We start from the raw sequence: 18,398 nt of genomic DNA, 5'->3' as shown, positions 1-18,398 counted from the left end.
GGCAAAGTGATCTCCATTTTCAAACACATAAAAGATGAAAGTTACCTTCCTTTGTTTAAAGTATTGCTAACAGGACTTGGGGGAGATGGGAGAAGGAGGTGTGTGGAGAAAAGCTAAGTTATCACTTTAAAACAAGTTTGGCTTAATATTCTGTTACACGTATACTCCCTAGGGATGAGTTTTTCTTTATCCATAAAATAGCGATAGGGATATTTTCTTGTATCTTGCTCATAAAGTTGCTGTATAGATGAAGTAAAACACCATTACACTGTGAAGAAAATGTACTCCTATGAAGGCATGTTTAAACATGAAGTAGTTCAATAGTGCTGGCTAATTTACTATTGTTGTTATTATTTCTCTGATCCTGGTTTTCATATTTCTACAGTGAGGAGATAGAATTAGATAATTTTTCCAGCAAGTGTTTATTAAGAGCTTACTGCACACCAGGCACCATGGAAGGCCCTGTTCGGGACCTGGGGATTCAGCCCTGCCTGTCCCCTGACCATCCCCTACCTGTCCCGTACCCTCAAGAAGCTCATAGTCCTGGTTCCTTTCCTCCACACTACTACAGTGCCTCACAGTACACCAAAGTTTCTTCTCATCCTTCTGTTAAATATAAAACAAAAATGAGAAAATCTGATGGCCCTGGAGTATGATTTGAAACAACAGATCCCTTTTATCTGTTTGTTTTGTTTGTTCATCAATGGTTCAATGCTCAGAAATAGTAAAAACTTAACCACAGCATCCTCTATATTGCGAATGTTAAACAACTATTTTATAAATGATTGATTATGACATTAGGTAGGAACTAAAACTTATTGAGTACCTATTCATGAGGTGTTGATGGTGGCACTTGACATGTTATGTCATTCAAAAGTCACAATAAAACCAAATGAAGAGCTTATTGTCATCTCTATTTTACAGATGGGGAGGTAGACCTAGAGAAGCAAAGTCACTAGCCTAAGGTCAAACAGTTTTTAAAGTGACAAAGGGCAGAGTCAAATCCAGTTTTCTCTAACTCCAAAATATAGCACCTTTTTCTTTAACTAAAAAAAAAAAACAAAAAACAAAAAACAAACTTTATTTTAACTAATTTTTTTCATAAGCATTGCATAAGATTAGAACCAGAATGGGCTTTGAAATTAGCATATTCTAATGCCGGCCTCCTAGTGATATCATTTCTCCATTTTCCAAAGCTAGGCAGAAAACTCTGGTTGATCCAGATCATGTTTTCAGGCCAGGCCATAAGTTGCAGATTGCTGCTCAATCCATTGTTTTGAATCCAGTCTAGCTCATTCAAGTTGGGAGGTGAAGTAACATGATATACTCTGTGCTGTAGTCAGGTATGTTAGTTTGGCTTGCAAGTGATAGAAAAATAATCCAAACCAGTTTAAACCAAATAGAGATTATTTGGCTTACATAACTAGGAATCCAGGACACAGCTAGATTCAGACAGCCTGGAGCATGGGCTACATAAAGTCATCAGGACATTGACCCTGGCTCTTGGTTTTGCTCTCCTCTGTCTTGGCTTTATTCTAAGCCAGGATTATCCATGTCATGGCCAAAATGATGACCAGTTCCAAGTTTACCTTCTGTCAGGTTGGCAGTATTGTAATTAAAAGTACTTATCTCTCCCATGATCTCAGCAAAGGCCCCAGGGCCAATTTTCAAAATTGGTTTCAAAACTGAACCAATCACAATGGTTGGTTCAATTTTCCTTGAACCAACCATTGTGCCAGGAAGATAGAATGGATTGATGGGCTGAATCTGGCTTCTCTGTTCTCCCTGATAGCTGGAAGCTGGGAATTACTTAGCCTGAGAATGAGGAAGAGTGGTCCCAAAGGGTTGTTATCAAAGAAAGAAGAAGGTATTGGGGTGTGCAAAAGCTACAGCATGCAACCTCACTACAATTTAGATATTGCCAGAAGGCGGGGACAGTCAAGGAGCCAATGTGAGACATTTTTCAACACAGACCAAACCCTTTAAATTTCAAAGACATTAGCCCCAGAAAGCCAGCCCAGCCCACCTAATGAATCAGCTAGTTAGTGATTAAGCACTGGTCTCTTGATCGTGTATCATATGACTCTAAAACTGTGACATTGATCCATGTTAAATTATTTTAAATTTCACTTTTCATTAAAACATTTGTACGCATTTTGTGCAGACTCCACTTTGGAATATTTAATCATATAGACAGAAAGATTGCATGCATTGACTATATGACAGTGTCAAGAAATCCAGTAGTCATTATCTAATTATTTTTTTCTTGGCCATGTCTATCTGTTGTATCATTTCAGACATCATTGTTGTTCTTCATTTCTCTTTCTAGGGTTCTTTGTCTTTGCTTTAGAGCCTTTGTTTCTATTCCTATGCACAGTTTGGGTCATTGGTCATGACAAATAAGATCGTACTCCTTGGGTAGGTGTGAGTTTCTGGTTTTGTTTTCCTTTTTCCTCTCTCTCTCTCTCTCTTTGTGTATTTTTTGTTTTGTTTCTGGTCTTTAAAACTTCAACTTTTCCAAGACTTGTTAACAAAAGTAGGCCACCAAATAAAAGGAAGAAAAAAAAAAGCTTTGCTAGGCATACTCTTCTCTATTGGAAATTATTTTATTTCTCAGAAAAGGGAGAATTAGGAGAAAGCTATTTTCCCCAATTTTCCATACTATCCATGGGAATCTAATTCAATTTCCTCTCAAATTTTTTAGTAAAAACTAAAAGTATGGAATAAAGTTGCTGGAGTGTAGTATTCTTTTACACAGATTTGACGTTTTGAAATTCCTAGTCATAAAGCTATTTACTCAGCCTGATCCATTTCTAATCAGAGTGTAATATAACCATTTGATGAAATAATGCCTTTTTTAAGTAGACAAGTATACATATTTAAGAGATATCCAAACCTTACCTGATAATCTAGCCTGATAGAGGAGGGCTATGGAGTTAGATGGCTCCCAGCTCTCTAGCCAGAGCCTGCCTGAACTCTGTGGCTTTGCAAAACCCAAGAGAGCATTAGGTTTATTCCTGCTCTATTTTTCTTTTCTCACAGTTTCCCCTAAAAAAATTATATTGTTTAATGCAAGGAAGTATATAAGAAATTATCATGGTATAGTTCACACCAAATTGGAAATAAAAACCTAAGTGAAAGAAACATTTCACTTTTATGGTTCTATAAAGAGAAAAAAAGAGATCTAATATAGAAGTTAGTTACCATAAACCACGGAATGGGATGAATATGTGTGAAAATAGCTTGAATATGATGGTTTCCAGTTTCATCCATGTCCCTGGAAAGAACATGAACTCATCCTTTTTTAAGGCTGCATAGTATTCCATGGTGTATATTCCACATTTTCTTAATTCAGTCTATCATTGATGGACATTTGGGTTGGTTCCAAGTCTTTGCTATTGTGAATAGTGCTGCAATAAACATACATGTGCATGTGTCTTTATAGTAGCATGATTTATAATTCTTTGGGTATACACCCAGTAATGAGATCGCTGGGTCAAATGGTATTTGTAGCTCTAGATCCTTGAGGAATCACCACACTGTCTTCCACAATGGTTGAAATAATTTACACTCCCACCAACAATGTAAAAGCATTCCTATTTCTCCACATCCTCTCCAGCATCTGTTTTTTCCTGCCTTTTTAACAATTGCCATTCTTTTTTTTTTTTAAATTTATTTATTATTATTATACTTTAAGTTGTAGGGTACATGTGCATAACGTGCAGGTTTGTTACATATGTATACTTGTGCCATGTTGGTGTGCTGCACCCATCAACTCGTCATTTACATCAGGTATAACTCCCAATGCAATCCCTCCCCTCTCCCCCCTCCCCATGATAGGCCCCGGTGTGTGATGTTCCCCTTCCTGAGTCCAAGTGATCTCATTGTTCAGTTCCCACCTATGAGTGAGAACATGCGGTGTTTGGTTTTCTGTTCTTGTGATAGTTTGCTAAGAATGATGGTTTCCAGCTGCATCCATGTCCCTACAAAGGACACAAACTCATCCTTTTTGATGGCTGCATAGTATTCCATGGTGTATATGTGCCACATTTTCTTAATCCAATCTGTCACTGATGGACATTTGGGTTGATTCCAAGTCTTTGCTATTGTGAATAGTGCTGCAATAAACATACGTGTGCATGTGTCTTTATAGCAGCATGATTTATAATCCTTTGGGTATATACCCAGTAATGGGATGGCTGGGTCATATGGTACATCTAGTTCTAGATCCTTGAGGAATCGCCATACTGTTTTCCATAATGGTTGAACTAGTTTACAATCCCACCAACAGTGTAAAAGTGTTCCTATTTCTCCACATCCTCTCCAGCACCTGTTGTTTCCTGACTTTTTAATGATCGCCATTCTAACTGGTGTGAGATGGTATCTCATTGTGGTTTTGATTTGCATTTCTCTGATGGCCAGTGATGATGAGCATTTTTTCATGTGTCTGTTGGCTGTATGAATGTCTTCTTTTGAGAAATGTCTGTTCATATCCTTTGCCCACTTTTTGATGGGGTTGTTTGTTTTTTTCTTGTAAATTTGTTTGAGTTCTTTGTCGGTTCTGGATATTAGCCCTTTGTCAGATGAGTAGATTGCAAAAATTTTCTCCCATTCTGTAGGTTGCCTGTTCACTCTGATGGTAGTTTCTTTTGCTGTGCAGAAGCTCTTTAGTTTAATGAGATCCCGTTTGTCAATTTTGGCTTTTGCTGCCGTTGCTTTTGGAGTTTTAGACATGAAGTCTTTGCCCATGCCTATGTCCTGAATGGTACTACCTAGGTTTTCCTCTAGGATTTTTATGGTATTAGGTCTAACATTTAAGTCTCTAATCCATCTTGAATTAATTTTCATATAAGGAGTAAGGAAAGGATCCAGTTTCAGCTTTCTACTTATAGCCAGCCAATTTTCCCAGCACCATTTATTAAATAGGGAATCCTTTCCCCATTTCTTGTTTCTCTCAGGTTTGTCAAAGATCAGATGGCTGTAGATGTGTGGTATTATTTCTGAGGACTCTGTTCTGTTCCATTGGTCTATATCTCTGTTTTGGTACCAGTACCATGCTGTTTTGGTTACTGTAGCCTTGTAGTATAGTTTGAAGTCAGGCAGCGTGATGCCTCCAGCTTTGTTCTTTTGACTTAGGATTGTCTTGGAGATGCGGGCTCTTTTTTGGTTCCATATGAACTTTAAAGCAGTTTTTTCCAATTCTGTGAAGAAACTCATTGGTAGCTTGATGGGGATGGCATTGAATCTATAAATTACCTTGGGCAGTATGGCCATTTTCACGATATTGATTCTTCCTATCCATGAGCATGGTATGTTCTTCCATTTGTTTGTGTCCTCTTTTATTTCACTGAGCAGTGGTTTGTAGTTCTCCTTGAAGAGGTCCTTTACATCCCTTGTCAGTTGGATTCCTAGGTATTTTATTCTCTTTGAAGCAATTGTGAATGGAAGTTCATTCCTGATTTGGCTCTCTGTTTGTCTGTTACTGGTGTATAAGAATGCTTGTGATTTTTGCACATTAATTTTGTATCCTGAGACTTTGCTGAAGTTGCTTATCAGCTTAAGGAGATTTTGGGCTGAGACAATGGGGTTTTCTAAATATACAATCATGTCATCTGCAAACAGGGACAATTTGACTTCTTTTCCTAACTGAATACCCTTGATTTCTTTCTCTTGCCTAATTGCCCTAGCCAGAACTTCCAACACTATGTTGAATAGGAGTGGTGAGAGAGGGCATCCCTGTCTTGTGCCAGTTTTCAAAGGGAATTTTTCCAGTTTTTGCCCATTCAGTATGATACTGGCTGTGGGTTTGTCATAAATAGCTCTTATTATTTTGAGGTACGTTCCATCAATACCGAATTTATTGAGCGTTTTTAGCATGAAGGGCTGTTGAATTTTGTCAAAAGCCTTTTCTGCATCTATTGAGATAATCATGTGGTTCTTGTCTTTGGTTCTGTTTATATGCTGGATTATGTTTATTGATTTGTGAATGTTGAACCAGCCTTGCATCCCAGGGATGAAGCCCACTTGATCATGGTGGATAAGCTTTTTGATGTGTTGCTGAATCCGGTTTGCCACTACAATGGAAGTTGTCTGAGGGCTGGGATTCAGTCCCCTCACCGCCATGCCTCTGGTCTCTGCCATAGTCTATGTGGTCCATGTTGGCTCCACACTGTGTTCTTATTCTGGGAAATAAATGAGAAATTGAGGAATAAGTGTCACAGACGCCATGCCTGCTAATATCCCATTGGCCAGAACATAGTCATATGGCCACATCTAGCTAGAGAAGGTGTTGTCTTTATATTGGTGACTGTGTACCCAGCTAAAACTGTGCTGTTGTGAGGAAAAAAAAAAAAAAAGACTATATATCAATTACCAGTCTTGGCCTCATTGTGTCGTATCATTTAATGCTCCTAACAACCCCTTTGGTAGGTATCTTATTATCCTCATTTTACAGAGTAAGTAAATTGAACTTAAGGAACTTGCCTAAACTTCCTGCTGCAGCAGGGCTATATGATTCCAGGGCTGAAACTCTTATCCACTGTTTTCTATTCTATTTTTGATAAATGGCATACTTTTAAGAATTTTGTTGTTTTTTTTTTAAATGTACAATTCAGTGGTTTTTAGTACATTCAAAATGTTGTGCAACCATCGCCACTAATTCCAGAACATTTTTATCACTCAAAAAGAAAGCCCCTATCCATCAACAGTCACTCCCCATGTGCCCCTCTTACCCCTCTCCCCATCTCGTGGCATCCTCTAATCTACTTTCTGTCTCTGTAGACTTGCCTATTCTGGGCATTTCATATGAAGGAAACCGTATATGTGTGTGTGTGTGTGTGTGTGTGTGTGTGTGTGTGTGTGTGTGTGTATACATGGTTATATATATATAAATCATATCTATATATATGGTTTCCTTCATATGAAATGCCCAGAATAAATATAATACATATATATACACACAAAAATACATATATATACGCACACATATATGTGTATATATATATACACTCATATATATATTTTTTTTTCTTTGAGATGGGGTTTTGCTCTTGTTGCCCAGGCTGGAGTTCAATGACACGATCTTGGCTCACTGCAGCCTCCGCCTCTTGGATTCAAGAGATTCTCCTTTCTCAGTCCTATCTCAGCCCTCCAAGTAGCTGGGATTACAGGCACCAGCCACCATGCCCAACTAAATTTTTTTGTATTTTTAGTAGAGATGGGGTTTCGCCATGTTGGTCAGGCTGGTCCTGAACTCCTGACCTCAAGTGATCCACCCGCCTCAGCCTCCCAAAGTTCTGGGATTACAGGCGTGAGCCACCACTCCCAGCAGGAAATCATATATTACATGGCCTTTTGTGTCTGACATTTTTCACATAGCACAATGCTTCCAAGGTTAATTCATGCTGTAGCATGTATCAGTACTTCATTCTTTTTTATGGCAGAATAATATTCCATTATATGGTTATACTGTATTTTGTCTATCTACTCATCAGTTCATGGACACTGGGTTGTGTTCACTTTTTGGCTATTATGAATAATGTTGCTTTTAACATTTGCTTACAAGTTTTATGTGGACATGTTTTCAGTTCTCTTGGATAAATACCTAGATGTAAAATTTATGGGTCATGTAGTAACTGTATCTTTTTGAGGAACTGCCAGACTATTTTCCAAAATGGCTATACCACTCTGAAAGTGTAAAACACATTTCATACTCCCAATAGCAATCTCTGAGGATTCTAATTTCTTCACATCCTTGCAGCATTTGTTATCATCCATCTTTGTTTTATATAGCCATCCTAGTGTGAATCAGTATCTCATTGTCATTTTGATTTGCATCTCCCTTAATGACAAATGATGTTGAGCATTTTTTTTTCATGTGCTTATTGGCTATTTGTATATCGTCTTCACAAAATATCTGTTCTGATTCTTCACCCATTTTCTAATTGAGTTATTTGTCATTTTATAAATCAGTTGTTAGCATTCCTAATATGTTCTAAACATGAGTACCATTTTAAACACTAAGTACAAACCATTTTGATATCGTTAAATTGTTCAATTATTGTATGAATGCACCAATCAGTAGATTTGACAGAATTTTCAACAAAATAATCAGTCCAGTTTGTGAGTACAGCTAGAACCTTAGTGCTAATCCAGTTTGAGCCAAAAATTTTCCAACAGAATTCTGGTGGAAGGGAAAGGGTTGCGTAAGCCTCACCCATATTTTAGTTTTTCTGTTCATCAGAACTCTGACATACTGGTGAGCTCTACAGTGTTTCTCAAGACTTACTGTGCATTTAGTCATGTGAAATCTTGTTAACATTGCAGATTCTGCTTTTGTAAGCCCAGAGGAAGCCTGAGATTTCTAACAAGCCCTCTGGTGACACAGAAGCTGCTGGTCCACGGACCACACATTGATTAGCAACATTCGAGTATTATGTGTTAACATTGCTGTCTTGAGTCTAATTGTTATATGAACCAGATTGCTTAGTTCTAATCTCAGACAGAGTATTGTCCTAGAAAGATCCAGCCTTTGGAATTAACTCAAGGCTGCCACTTACAAGCAATGTGTTTCTTTGAGCAAGTTACTTTACTGCTCTCAGCCATACTTTCCACATCTGAAAATAACAGGTGATTTTACCTCCTTCTCAGAGTGAAAATGAGGATGAGGTGAAATAATGTACATAAAGCATCTATTACAGTTCCAGGTATATGAAGGTCCTTGGTAATTGTTGGCCCTCTTTTTTCCACTTGCCTTCAGTAGTAGAGACTGTGTCCCTCTGACTGTTTAGTGCAAAGGCATCATCATCACTGGAGAGACAACAAAGTATCCCTACCCTACTTTGTTATACTGTCATGATTAGATACAGAGAGTATTACTCTGTTTATGGTCTGTAGTTATTCTGTATATGTTTCATCTTCTCTACTCAACAGATTCTATGTTCTTGGGGATTAGGACTATATGGTGCCTTCTGTTTGAATCCCTATGCGACCTCTCATGGTGCTATCCATAGACTATCCCATTAATTAATGCCCACAGAATGAATCAGACAGCCCATGTCCATAGTATTAGAGATAGTAACTATAGAAATAATAATGGAAACTAACATTTGTTAAGAACTTTGCGTCAGATACTATCTTAAGGGCTTACATGCATCATGTGCTTCAAGCCCCACAACTGTCCTTTGAAACCCCTCCATTTCTTGCCCTTGTCTTACAGAAAAGGCAGCTGAATTTTAGCTGTACTCAGGAAGAATGAATGTCCTCTGCAGCTGTAAGAGCAAAGTTCTGGAGGCAGGCTGCCCATAGTCTAAATCCCTGCTCCATCTTGTACCAGCTGGGATTTGGAACACCTCAATATTCAAATGCATGATCATCTGTAATCATTAGTGCACGTCTCATGGGATTATTGTGAGCTTGGTATGAAATAATATGTGAAAAATGCAAAAAGCAATTAGCACAATGCCAGGTGCTTAGAATTATTCAGACAATGTTAGCTCTGTTTAGTTGTTGGTTTGTTAAGTTACTTACCCTGGCCTTACAGTAAGTAAGTGGCAAAGGAGGGATTTGAACTCAGGCTGTCCTTTTCGGTGTCCCAGTGTCATAATTCATAAACTCTAAGTTATGTTGCTGCACATCTCCCATTTCAAGTAATGTGTTAAGGTGGGAACTGGAAATTCATGTGTCTATGTAAAGAAAGTCAAAAGTCAAGGTGGCTGCAGAGAAAGAAAAAGAATGTGAGAGGCACTGTATAATGTATCACTCTTTTAAAAAGACATTTACAAGCTCCAATATTTGTGCTAACACATTCTCTAAAAGCATTTGTATAGCTAGTGCCAATCCAAGGGAAGAGGTGCAAGCAGAGGATGATCCACATCTTGGAATGCCTAAAACTTTCTTCCTTTGAGGATGCAGGGACCCAAGGGGCCTCATTAAGGAAAAAAACCCTCATTAATAAAAATAAATAAATACCTTACTTGAGTAAATTATACCAAAGTGTATTACCGTGTGAACATATTGCTAGGGTCCTCCTCAGAGCCCTGAAAGGGCCCCGAAGCTAAACTTCATCCACTTCATGGCGAATCCTCCAATGGCACAAACGTAACCAAAACTCTGACTGCACGAAAGCAAGCCTGGCCTGCATTCCTGTTTAAGCCTGGCCTGCACTCCTGTTTTTCTTCACAAAGGACATTTTTTAATTTCTTTGTCTCAGTACCTCTATTTGGAACATTAGTAATAGGCTATATGGACCTCTAGCTCACAGGAAATTCTGGCAGATAACAGACTTCCCAGAATAGATATATTAAGTTATAAAAAAATAAAAAATGAGGCAGACGGTATAGGTTTTTCATACCTACTGGCAGGTGGCACAGAACTAAATGTTGGAGCATTTTTATAAGCAAGATTAAATTGACTCATGACAGCTGGTCACTAAAATACAGGAAGTGCAGATCTGGTTGAAAGCGAGAACACACTGGCGTTCGTAAAGTTTGCATCACAGACTAGAGCTCACTTTTTTTTTTTTTTTTGAAGTCTGTCTTAGTGACACCCTTATTTGGCAATGTCTGCCATTTGTCACTTGCACACAAGTAAATCTTCAAGGAACATGCAGGTCAATTAGTTCTATCTGCAATGCCTAGGTATGAGTTCTGTGGGTGTAAACAGAATCGGTGAATAGACTTGGCTCTCGAGAACATCAGACATGTGACTGCTAGCAGAGCCTTTTAGGTCTCCACTTGTCCAGTCCTCCCCCAACTAAAGTGACAGGATATATAGACATGGGAGCTGGATGACCATGGGAATGGATAATGAATACGTCAGAGACAAGTGAGATGTCACAGAAGTCAGCCCTCTAGCCATCATGAGGCCGGAGGTCACAGCATGAGAATTTGACAGCAATCTCCCAGCATTGTGAAATCTTTTTTTTTTTTCCCCCGGTTGGTGGAAGAGCCACTCTGGCAAGGGCTCTAAATAACAGGTTTTCACCTCTAATTGGAATGGGGCTGATGAGGATAAACTGAGCTGTGGAAAATGAACAGGAGTCATCTCCAAACATAGGCAGTGTCCTCTACTTGCACTGTTCTTGCACAGAACTCATACCCTCTACTTGCACTGTTCAGCCCCAGCATAGCAATTGTTACAGTGACTAAGCAAATACAACCCAAAACTTCACCAGATGTCAAGTTACAGTTTTAGCCAACATTCAAGCAATGCCCCTCCTCCAACTTCAGCTGGACCAGGGTAGCCATCCTTGCATGAGACATTGAAGCTAAAAAAGGCACATTTCAGAATAATTATGCTATGCAAATACTTTGTTTTTTCTCTCCCCTGAGCTGTGTTCTTTTCCTAGGTCTTTCAAACATTGTTTACAAAGCTCTTGTTTTGGGTTTCAGTCATCTGATAAATCCCCTGGAGTTTAAATGAAATTAAACAGGGTTCATGATATCTCACAAATTTCATAGAGTCTCCTTTCTCCAATGTAATATTAGTTATGAAAACCAACAATGAGGGCATGTGGCAGCTTTCAAGACACATCATGGAGTGTTTAATTTAGTACAATGTCTATTAATTTTTCATTAATTAGTCCATTGTCAAGTTAGACATAGTAGAACACGCGTATGACATTCCTGCTTTCAGGAAGCTTACTTGTTTATTATCATTTGTCTTGATCATCTAAGTTTTCAAGCACTTATTATGTCCAAGAACTGCAATACACGCTAGAGATGTTACAATAAATAAAGCAGACATGACTGATGCCTCCCAGGAACTTATCCTCTAGTGAGGATGACAGAATAAGCAATTAAAATACAGCCCACAGTCTATAGTAGAGATAGTATGGGCTTTATTATGCAACTAGCCTTGCCTTATGTCATAGGAGCACACAGAAAAGGCATCCTGGTGGACCATAGAAACATTCAGATAGTTAATCAGCAGATATTTTTTGAATACCAAAAAGGAGCCAGCCACTGACATACAGTTTAATATATAAAGGGAAGAATTATCCTGATCAAAGAGGTAGGAATAGGAGAGTAGAATGCTGTAGGCAGAAGAAACAGCTTATAAGAGTACTTGAAGGCAAAGTTTGAAGAACTAAGTGAAGAGTTACGAGTGGTACAAATGAAGCTGGAAAAGGGGCAAGAGATACATTGCAAAAAGAACTTATAAGCCATGTTACAGAGCTTGGACTCTATCTGAAAATAATGGGAAATTTTACAATGGTTCTGTTCCAGAAGTGACCCAAAATATATTTGTGTAAAAAAATTTTTTGACTATTGTGTTGTGATTGGATAGAGAGGAGCATGCCTGGAGCACAAAATTCTGTTTAGAAGTTGTTGTAATAAACCAGATCAAAGACGATGATCACAGTTAAGAAAGTGATCGTTGCTAGAATTGTAAGGATTTGAAAGAGAATCAAGGAAGAGTGCATTAGTTCATGTGCACTGCTACAAAGGAATACCTAAGACTTGGTAATTTATAAAGAAAAGAGGTTTATTTTGGCTCACAGTTCTGTGGTCTGTGTACAAGAAACATGATGCCTGCATCTGCACAGTTTCTGGTGAGGGCCTCAGGAAGCTTCCACTCATGGTGGAAGGCAAAGAGGAAGCTGGCATGTCACATGGCAAGAGCAGGAACAAGAATGGGGGACGGAGATGCCACACTCTTTTAAACCACCATTTCTTGCAAGAACTCATGGCATGAGAACTCATTCATTACCACAATGAGGGCACTAAGCCTTCGTGAGAGATCTGTCCCCGTGACTCCAACACCTCCCACCAGGTCCCTCTCTTAACACTAGAGATCACATTTCAACATGAGATTTGGAAGGGACAAAATATCTAAACCATAGCAAAGAGGAATCTCAGGGCTTGGTGAGAGACTCAGTAATGCCAGATTAGGTGTGGTAGGAAAAGGAGAGGGATACATCATTCTTGACTAACTGGGTGGAAAATGGTACAATTTTCTAAGACAGAGAGCACAGAAGGAAGAACAGGAGAGGTGGGAAGTCAAAGAGTTTAGTTTGGGGACATATTGAGTTAGATTTGTTCAGGAGGCATTTTGATGAGTAAGTCTGAAGCCTGAGAGAGATCTGAGATGGAGATACAGAGGCCAGACTTACCAGCATTTTGATTAGGTATTCTTCACATGGTATAATGGAGGGAGGGGGCTCTATTGACCCCTGTAGGTAACAGATAATCTCCAAATCTCCTTAAATGTTTTCACATTTTGAGCTTCTTTTAAATATGTTTATTTGGGGTCGGGGAGATGATGTGAATTTGCTTTAAAAGGTTTGTAACGTAAAGGAAGTTAAGAAGTGCAGACAAAAATTGAAGGGACGACTAGATAAGAGTGCACAGAGAGAGTGTGCTGGCTGTGCTGGGCCAGAATCCAGAGAACAGCATGTGTAGCCAACAGGCTGAAGAGGTTCCTGAAAATGAGCTTGGGTATCCAGAGGGGAGAGTGTCAGGGGAAAGGGAGTGGTCCAGAGTCCCAGCCCCTGAGGAAATAAATAAGGCATGGAAAAGTATCCATTGGATTTTCAACAAGGAGTTCATGGGTGATTTGGCAAGGGAGGCTGTGACCATTTGGAAAGACTGAGTTAGTGGAAGATAAGAGAATGGAGGTGGCAAGTATAGGAAATTCAGGAAGGGAGGGGAGAGGGCTTAGGAGGTAGCTGGAAAAGATGACCAGACATGCAGTAGGTATTTCCCCACCTTAAGATGGGAGAGAATTGTGCAATGAGTGAGAAAATTTATAAGTACAAAAAGCCTTTAGTAACAACCAATCCAAGCACACGGACACATTTAAGGAAATCAGAAGAGTAGAGCTCAGGGTATGTACAGTGGTCAGGATGGATTTCAGATAAGGGTTATGAATTGAGTTGAGCCTTGAATGATAAATAAGCTTTTGGACAGTTGAGAATGAGCCATTGATTGGAAGAAATCTGAGAAAAAATAAGACTAAACATTCATCTATTCTCCTTTTACCTCCTTTTATTATTCAAAGAATATCTTCTCAGCTAATATAATGCCCTGAGAATGGAAATTGCCTGTAACTCAGAGTGACTACAAGAATGAAAGTATTAACAGTTACAAGATATACAATCCAATTTACAATTATTCCTTGCATTCTTGGTCTTCACGCATGAAACCAGCGTATTCTTTGGGATCACATTGTTCAATTTCCTCATTTGGAATTTTTAACACCAGATATGGTGCTAAATCAGTATAAGCCAGTGCTTCTATCACTCAGGTTTTTAAACATCCTCCGTATATATAAACACACCCATAAATAAAGGTGTTAATGTTGGAAGGAGAAAGATTCTTTAATAAGCAACCTAGCACAAGTGATTCCCTGCATATAGGAGATTGTTATAGGACCTAGCTCATAATTAAACATTGCCTATTTAACTGAATTATTTTTTATCTTACCTTTTTAAAGAATATACAAATGTTCATTTTCAAAGGTGACATTTATGTGTCTAAGTGGAACAAGCTTATTATAATTCGTAAGTACTCAGAGAACAGATTGTAGCAAGAAGTATTAAACATTGTAATAGAGCCCCGAGGAAGCTGTAGCTCGGTCTTCCCAGACAGGTTTGCGTAGATGGTGGTTGCTTTAGGACTACACCTTTTTGTTAAAAGAGAGCCCAACAGCTTTCAGTAACAGTCTTAACCATTCCTTTTTTTCCTTGTCATAAGTATGGGTCAGTGTTCCAAACAGATTATGAATGCACTAAAGAAAAACTTGGCCATTGCTATACAGACATTAGAGAAGCCAACATGGTTGTTAAGGAGTCTCATTTTCCTACCTAAGAAAGAGAATTCTGTTCTTTTTCCCAGTTCATGGCATTTGGCCCAAGAGAAAAAAAAAATACCATAATATTTTTTGGTCTTTATGAAACTTGATTTTCTATATTTTTGTCCTAGTTCCTGGAAGAGGCCAGATTTCTCTCTCTTTCTCTCTCTCTCTCTCTCTCTCTCTCTCTCTCTCTCTCTCTCTCTCACACACACACACACACACACACACACACACACACAGTCTCTCTTTCTCTCTGGTTCTGATTCTGACCTATCTTGGTTCTCTACCCACCCCAGCCTGGGTGCCCAGGTTCTCTCCTATGTGTGGACCATCTCTTCTCACATACATTATTCTGACCTCTGGTTGTGGCCATTCTGTCAACGTAGGTTTTACCTTTCCAGAGGATATGGTTCGTGCTCAGTGTGATACAGTTTATATTCTGCTGCCTCAACAAATACCAGGTTAGCCATTGCAATTTTATAGTCAGATACCTCGAGCACTGGGATGTATTTTTGTGGAAATTGCATATTCCATTGTTGCCTCTCATATATCATGGCTTTATTCATAGGCAGCAAAGGCCAGGCCTTGGCTAATGACTTCAAAACCCTGCCACATGAAGGTTTTTTTTTTTTTTCTTCTTCTTCTTTAGGATTCTAGGCATCTTTTATTAGAGTCATTTGGCCTGTTTCTGAGAGGCCTTTGTGATTCCCCGATTTGCTGTGAGTGGGATGTCTGAGGATTACTGTCTCACCTCCCTTCGGGTCTGTTAGCGGCCTTGGTGGAAAATCTCTTCTGATCTGAGGAAATGTCATTTTAGAGTGCAAAATGAGAACACTTGATTATAATTTCTTGGGTTTCTAAGAATAAGTCTGAATAGCAAATTATTTTAATGGTTATCTTCCTTTTTAAACAAATAAGAATTGTCTTAACGATTTAAAGAAAAATGATAACATTGTTTTTTAAACTCAAACGAAGCCCAGATGAAATTGTCATAGATTTGTTAATATCACAAAAAGACCTTTTCCTAAATGACAGTATTTTGGAACCTGTTGGGAACCCCCTTGATTTTGGAGCACAGTTACCTTGCAGGAGTTTAGGCCCCCACTGACCTGACTGCTACTCGGCTTTCTCAACGTGCAGTATTAAGGACAGACTGCACTGTAACAACCCTGCCCCGTGCAAACGGCTCTTTTTGGGAAGATTCTGAGGGCTGGGCCTGCAAATCTCTCTCTTACCAAATGCCTCTGTGTATCACTCAAGCACTGCATGGTTTGAGAGGCACAACCCTTGGAGACAGATCAGGAAAGCCTCGGTGGTCACCGAGACCAACTTATCTGACAATGAACTCTTTGTCTCTCCTCTGCCCAGGTGCAAGTGTAATCTCCATGCCACTGTGTGTGTGTATGACAACAGCAAACTGACATGTGAATGTGAGCACAACACTACAGGTCCAGACTGTGGGAAATGCAAGAAGAATTATCAGGGCCGACCTTGGAGTCCAGGCTCCTATCTCCCCATCCCCAAAGGCACTGCAAATACCTGTGAGTAACTTTGCTTGATAACAGCATATTCTGTGCACAATGAGGTGATAGTTCCTCTCAATTTTGCTTACAATTGTGATTTTATTCCTCTTACCAGTTGTCTCATTCTTCTTTAAAGTGCAGTGAAAGTTTCCGTCCCTATCTTACCTCATGTAGACATCTTTTAGCACTCTGATCATCTGTAAAATTCAGTCATCTAACATTCACATCAAATGTGTTGGGAAATGATACTTGACATCATAGAAGGAATTTTATTCTAAGTGGATGAGACAGGGGTGATTTTTTTTCCTCCCCCAAATTAATTTCCTATTAAAATATCAAAGGCCTTGAAAAGTCAACTCTAACTTAATCTTAGCCATAAACAATTTACAGAAGTTATTTGAATGTCTATAGCCCCATTTCCCCTACTCAGTATCCTGAGAGATGCTTTGTCCAGAAGATTTTTTTCCCGCTACAGTTTTAGCGAGGCCCTAACTTTGTCTTGTGAAAAGCTTGGCTGTTTCCAAACTCCAGCAATTGAAACATACCTGCTTTGGATCCTGTGGATAGAGGCCCCCCTTTGGATAAATAGCATGACTGTAGGCCTGTGGGGACCATATTAAGAAAAAAATATTTCTGTACACATGTGAAAGAGTGCAAGCATTATCTGTGTTGATAGAAACCATGTGTGTGCCCCCTCTGAAATCCCTGATTCCCCATAGGACAACAGGCTCTGACATGCTCACAGAGAAATATGATTATTTGCTGAATAATTTGCCCAGTTCCATGGATGGACCAATTAACTACCTGCAACATCCCAAGGTTTGCCCTCTTTAAAAAGTAGAGAAAGGGGGAGATTAGAATGTCCCCATTCAGCGCGAACTAACAGAAGCAGCAGGACAGTGAGCACAGGAGAATCAGAACTTGAGAATCCACTGGTACCACAGAAGGGTAAGAATGTTATCAGGCACTTCAAAGCAGCAGCTGTGAGAAACCAGACCTAAGAACTCATATCACAGGAACCAGGACCTTATCAAGTTAAACGTAAGAGTAATGGACCAAGTAACAAGCCATGAAGTATGGGGGCATGAAATTATGATAAAATGTCTATGAAACAGAAAGAAATCCTTCAAAAGGTTTAAAAAAAATCCTTCTTTGTAAGGGTATTCAGTTGCTTTCAGTGTTAAAGAAAAAAACTGACTTCTTGCTCCTAAAATTAATACATTAATGCTCTGTTGAGCAGAAATGTTGATGTTTAAAGGTGATTTTATTAATGGAAACTCTGTGGCCTTTCCTCAATTGTTGAGGGCCATAGACTCATGAAATTGGAAGAGATGTTGCAAAGTTATTTGTTGCAGTACCCTGTGGTTGGCCACCTAAGAACTCCTATGACCACAGTTGTCAAATTTAGTTTAAAGCTTTCCTAAAGTGAAAATGACTCAGATTTCCTTTTTAATGTCTGCTCCTTCTTTAGTGGAAAAGGCTGGAAGAGAGTGAAGTTCACAAACACTTCCTGGCATTCTGGCTCATCCTCAGGGCAGGTCAACTTGCCAAGGCCACTGGAGAGGCAGCAGGGGAAGGCTGCTGCTGAAGGCATCAGCTTCTATTCTAACATGATCTTGTTCTTCTACCCATAAGTGTACTTCCGAGTTTTTATTTCAAGACATTTTCACTGGAAAGGCTTTCTTGTTTCATCCAAGCTTTCTCATTGAAACTGATTTCCTGTTGTAATCATCATGGAAATGACTTATATACCCCAAATCCTTTGCATATTGAAGATCACCAAGTCACTTTCTGACCAAAGGAATGAAACTTGTTTCAGTTTTCCTTGTACATCCAATTGTCCACCTATCCCTTAGTTTTACTGGTTTTCTCTAGACTTTTTGGATATTTTCCTCATTGATGTTAAAATAGACAGGTGATGGATGGACCCAGTGTCCAAAGGGGTTAAATTCAATATTCCAATCATCAGTATGGCAGAAATTAGATGAAGGATTTTAGAAACTATCTGCAGATCTGCAGTGGTCCAGTCTTGCAATGGGAATAACTCCTTTGACTAAATCTCTGACACATCAGACTGTG

General features: G+C 39.1%; 1 protein-coding gene across 16 annotated transcripts in view; it reads left to right on the top strand.

Moving 5' to 3' along the window:
- The window catches only part of NTNG1 (netrin G1), a 352,207-nt gene that overhangs the window by 247,361 nt on the left and 86,448 nt on the right, over nucleotides 1-18,398 (top strand). For all 16 annotated transcript variants that reach the window (XM_005542553.5, XM_045366166.3, XM_045366139.3 and 13 more), the window contains exon 4: nucleotides 16,165-16,337. In XM_005542553.5, coding sequence (XP_005542610.1) covers nucleotides 16,165-16,337 — 173 coding nt within the window. The remainder of the gene's footprint in view (nucleotides 1-16,164; nucleotides 16,338-18,398) is intronic.

This window comes from Macaca fascicularis, chromosome 1 (genome assembly GCF_037993035.2).
Source record: "Macaca fascicularis isolate 582-1 chromosome 1, T2T-MFA8v1.1".
NCBI lineage: Eukaryota > Metazoa > Chordata > Mammalia > Primates > Cercopithecidae > Macaca > Macaca fascicularis.
Note: the sequence above shows the minus strand (reverse complement) of the source record. Positions and strands in the feature narration are given on the sequence as shown.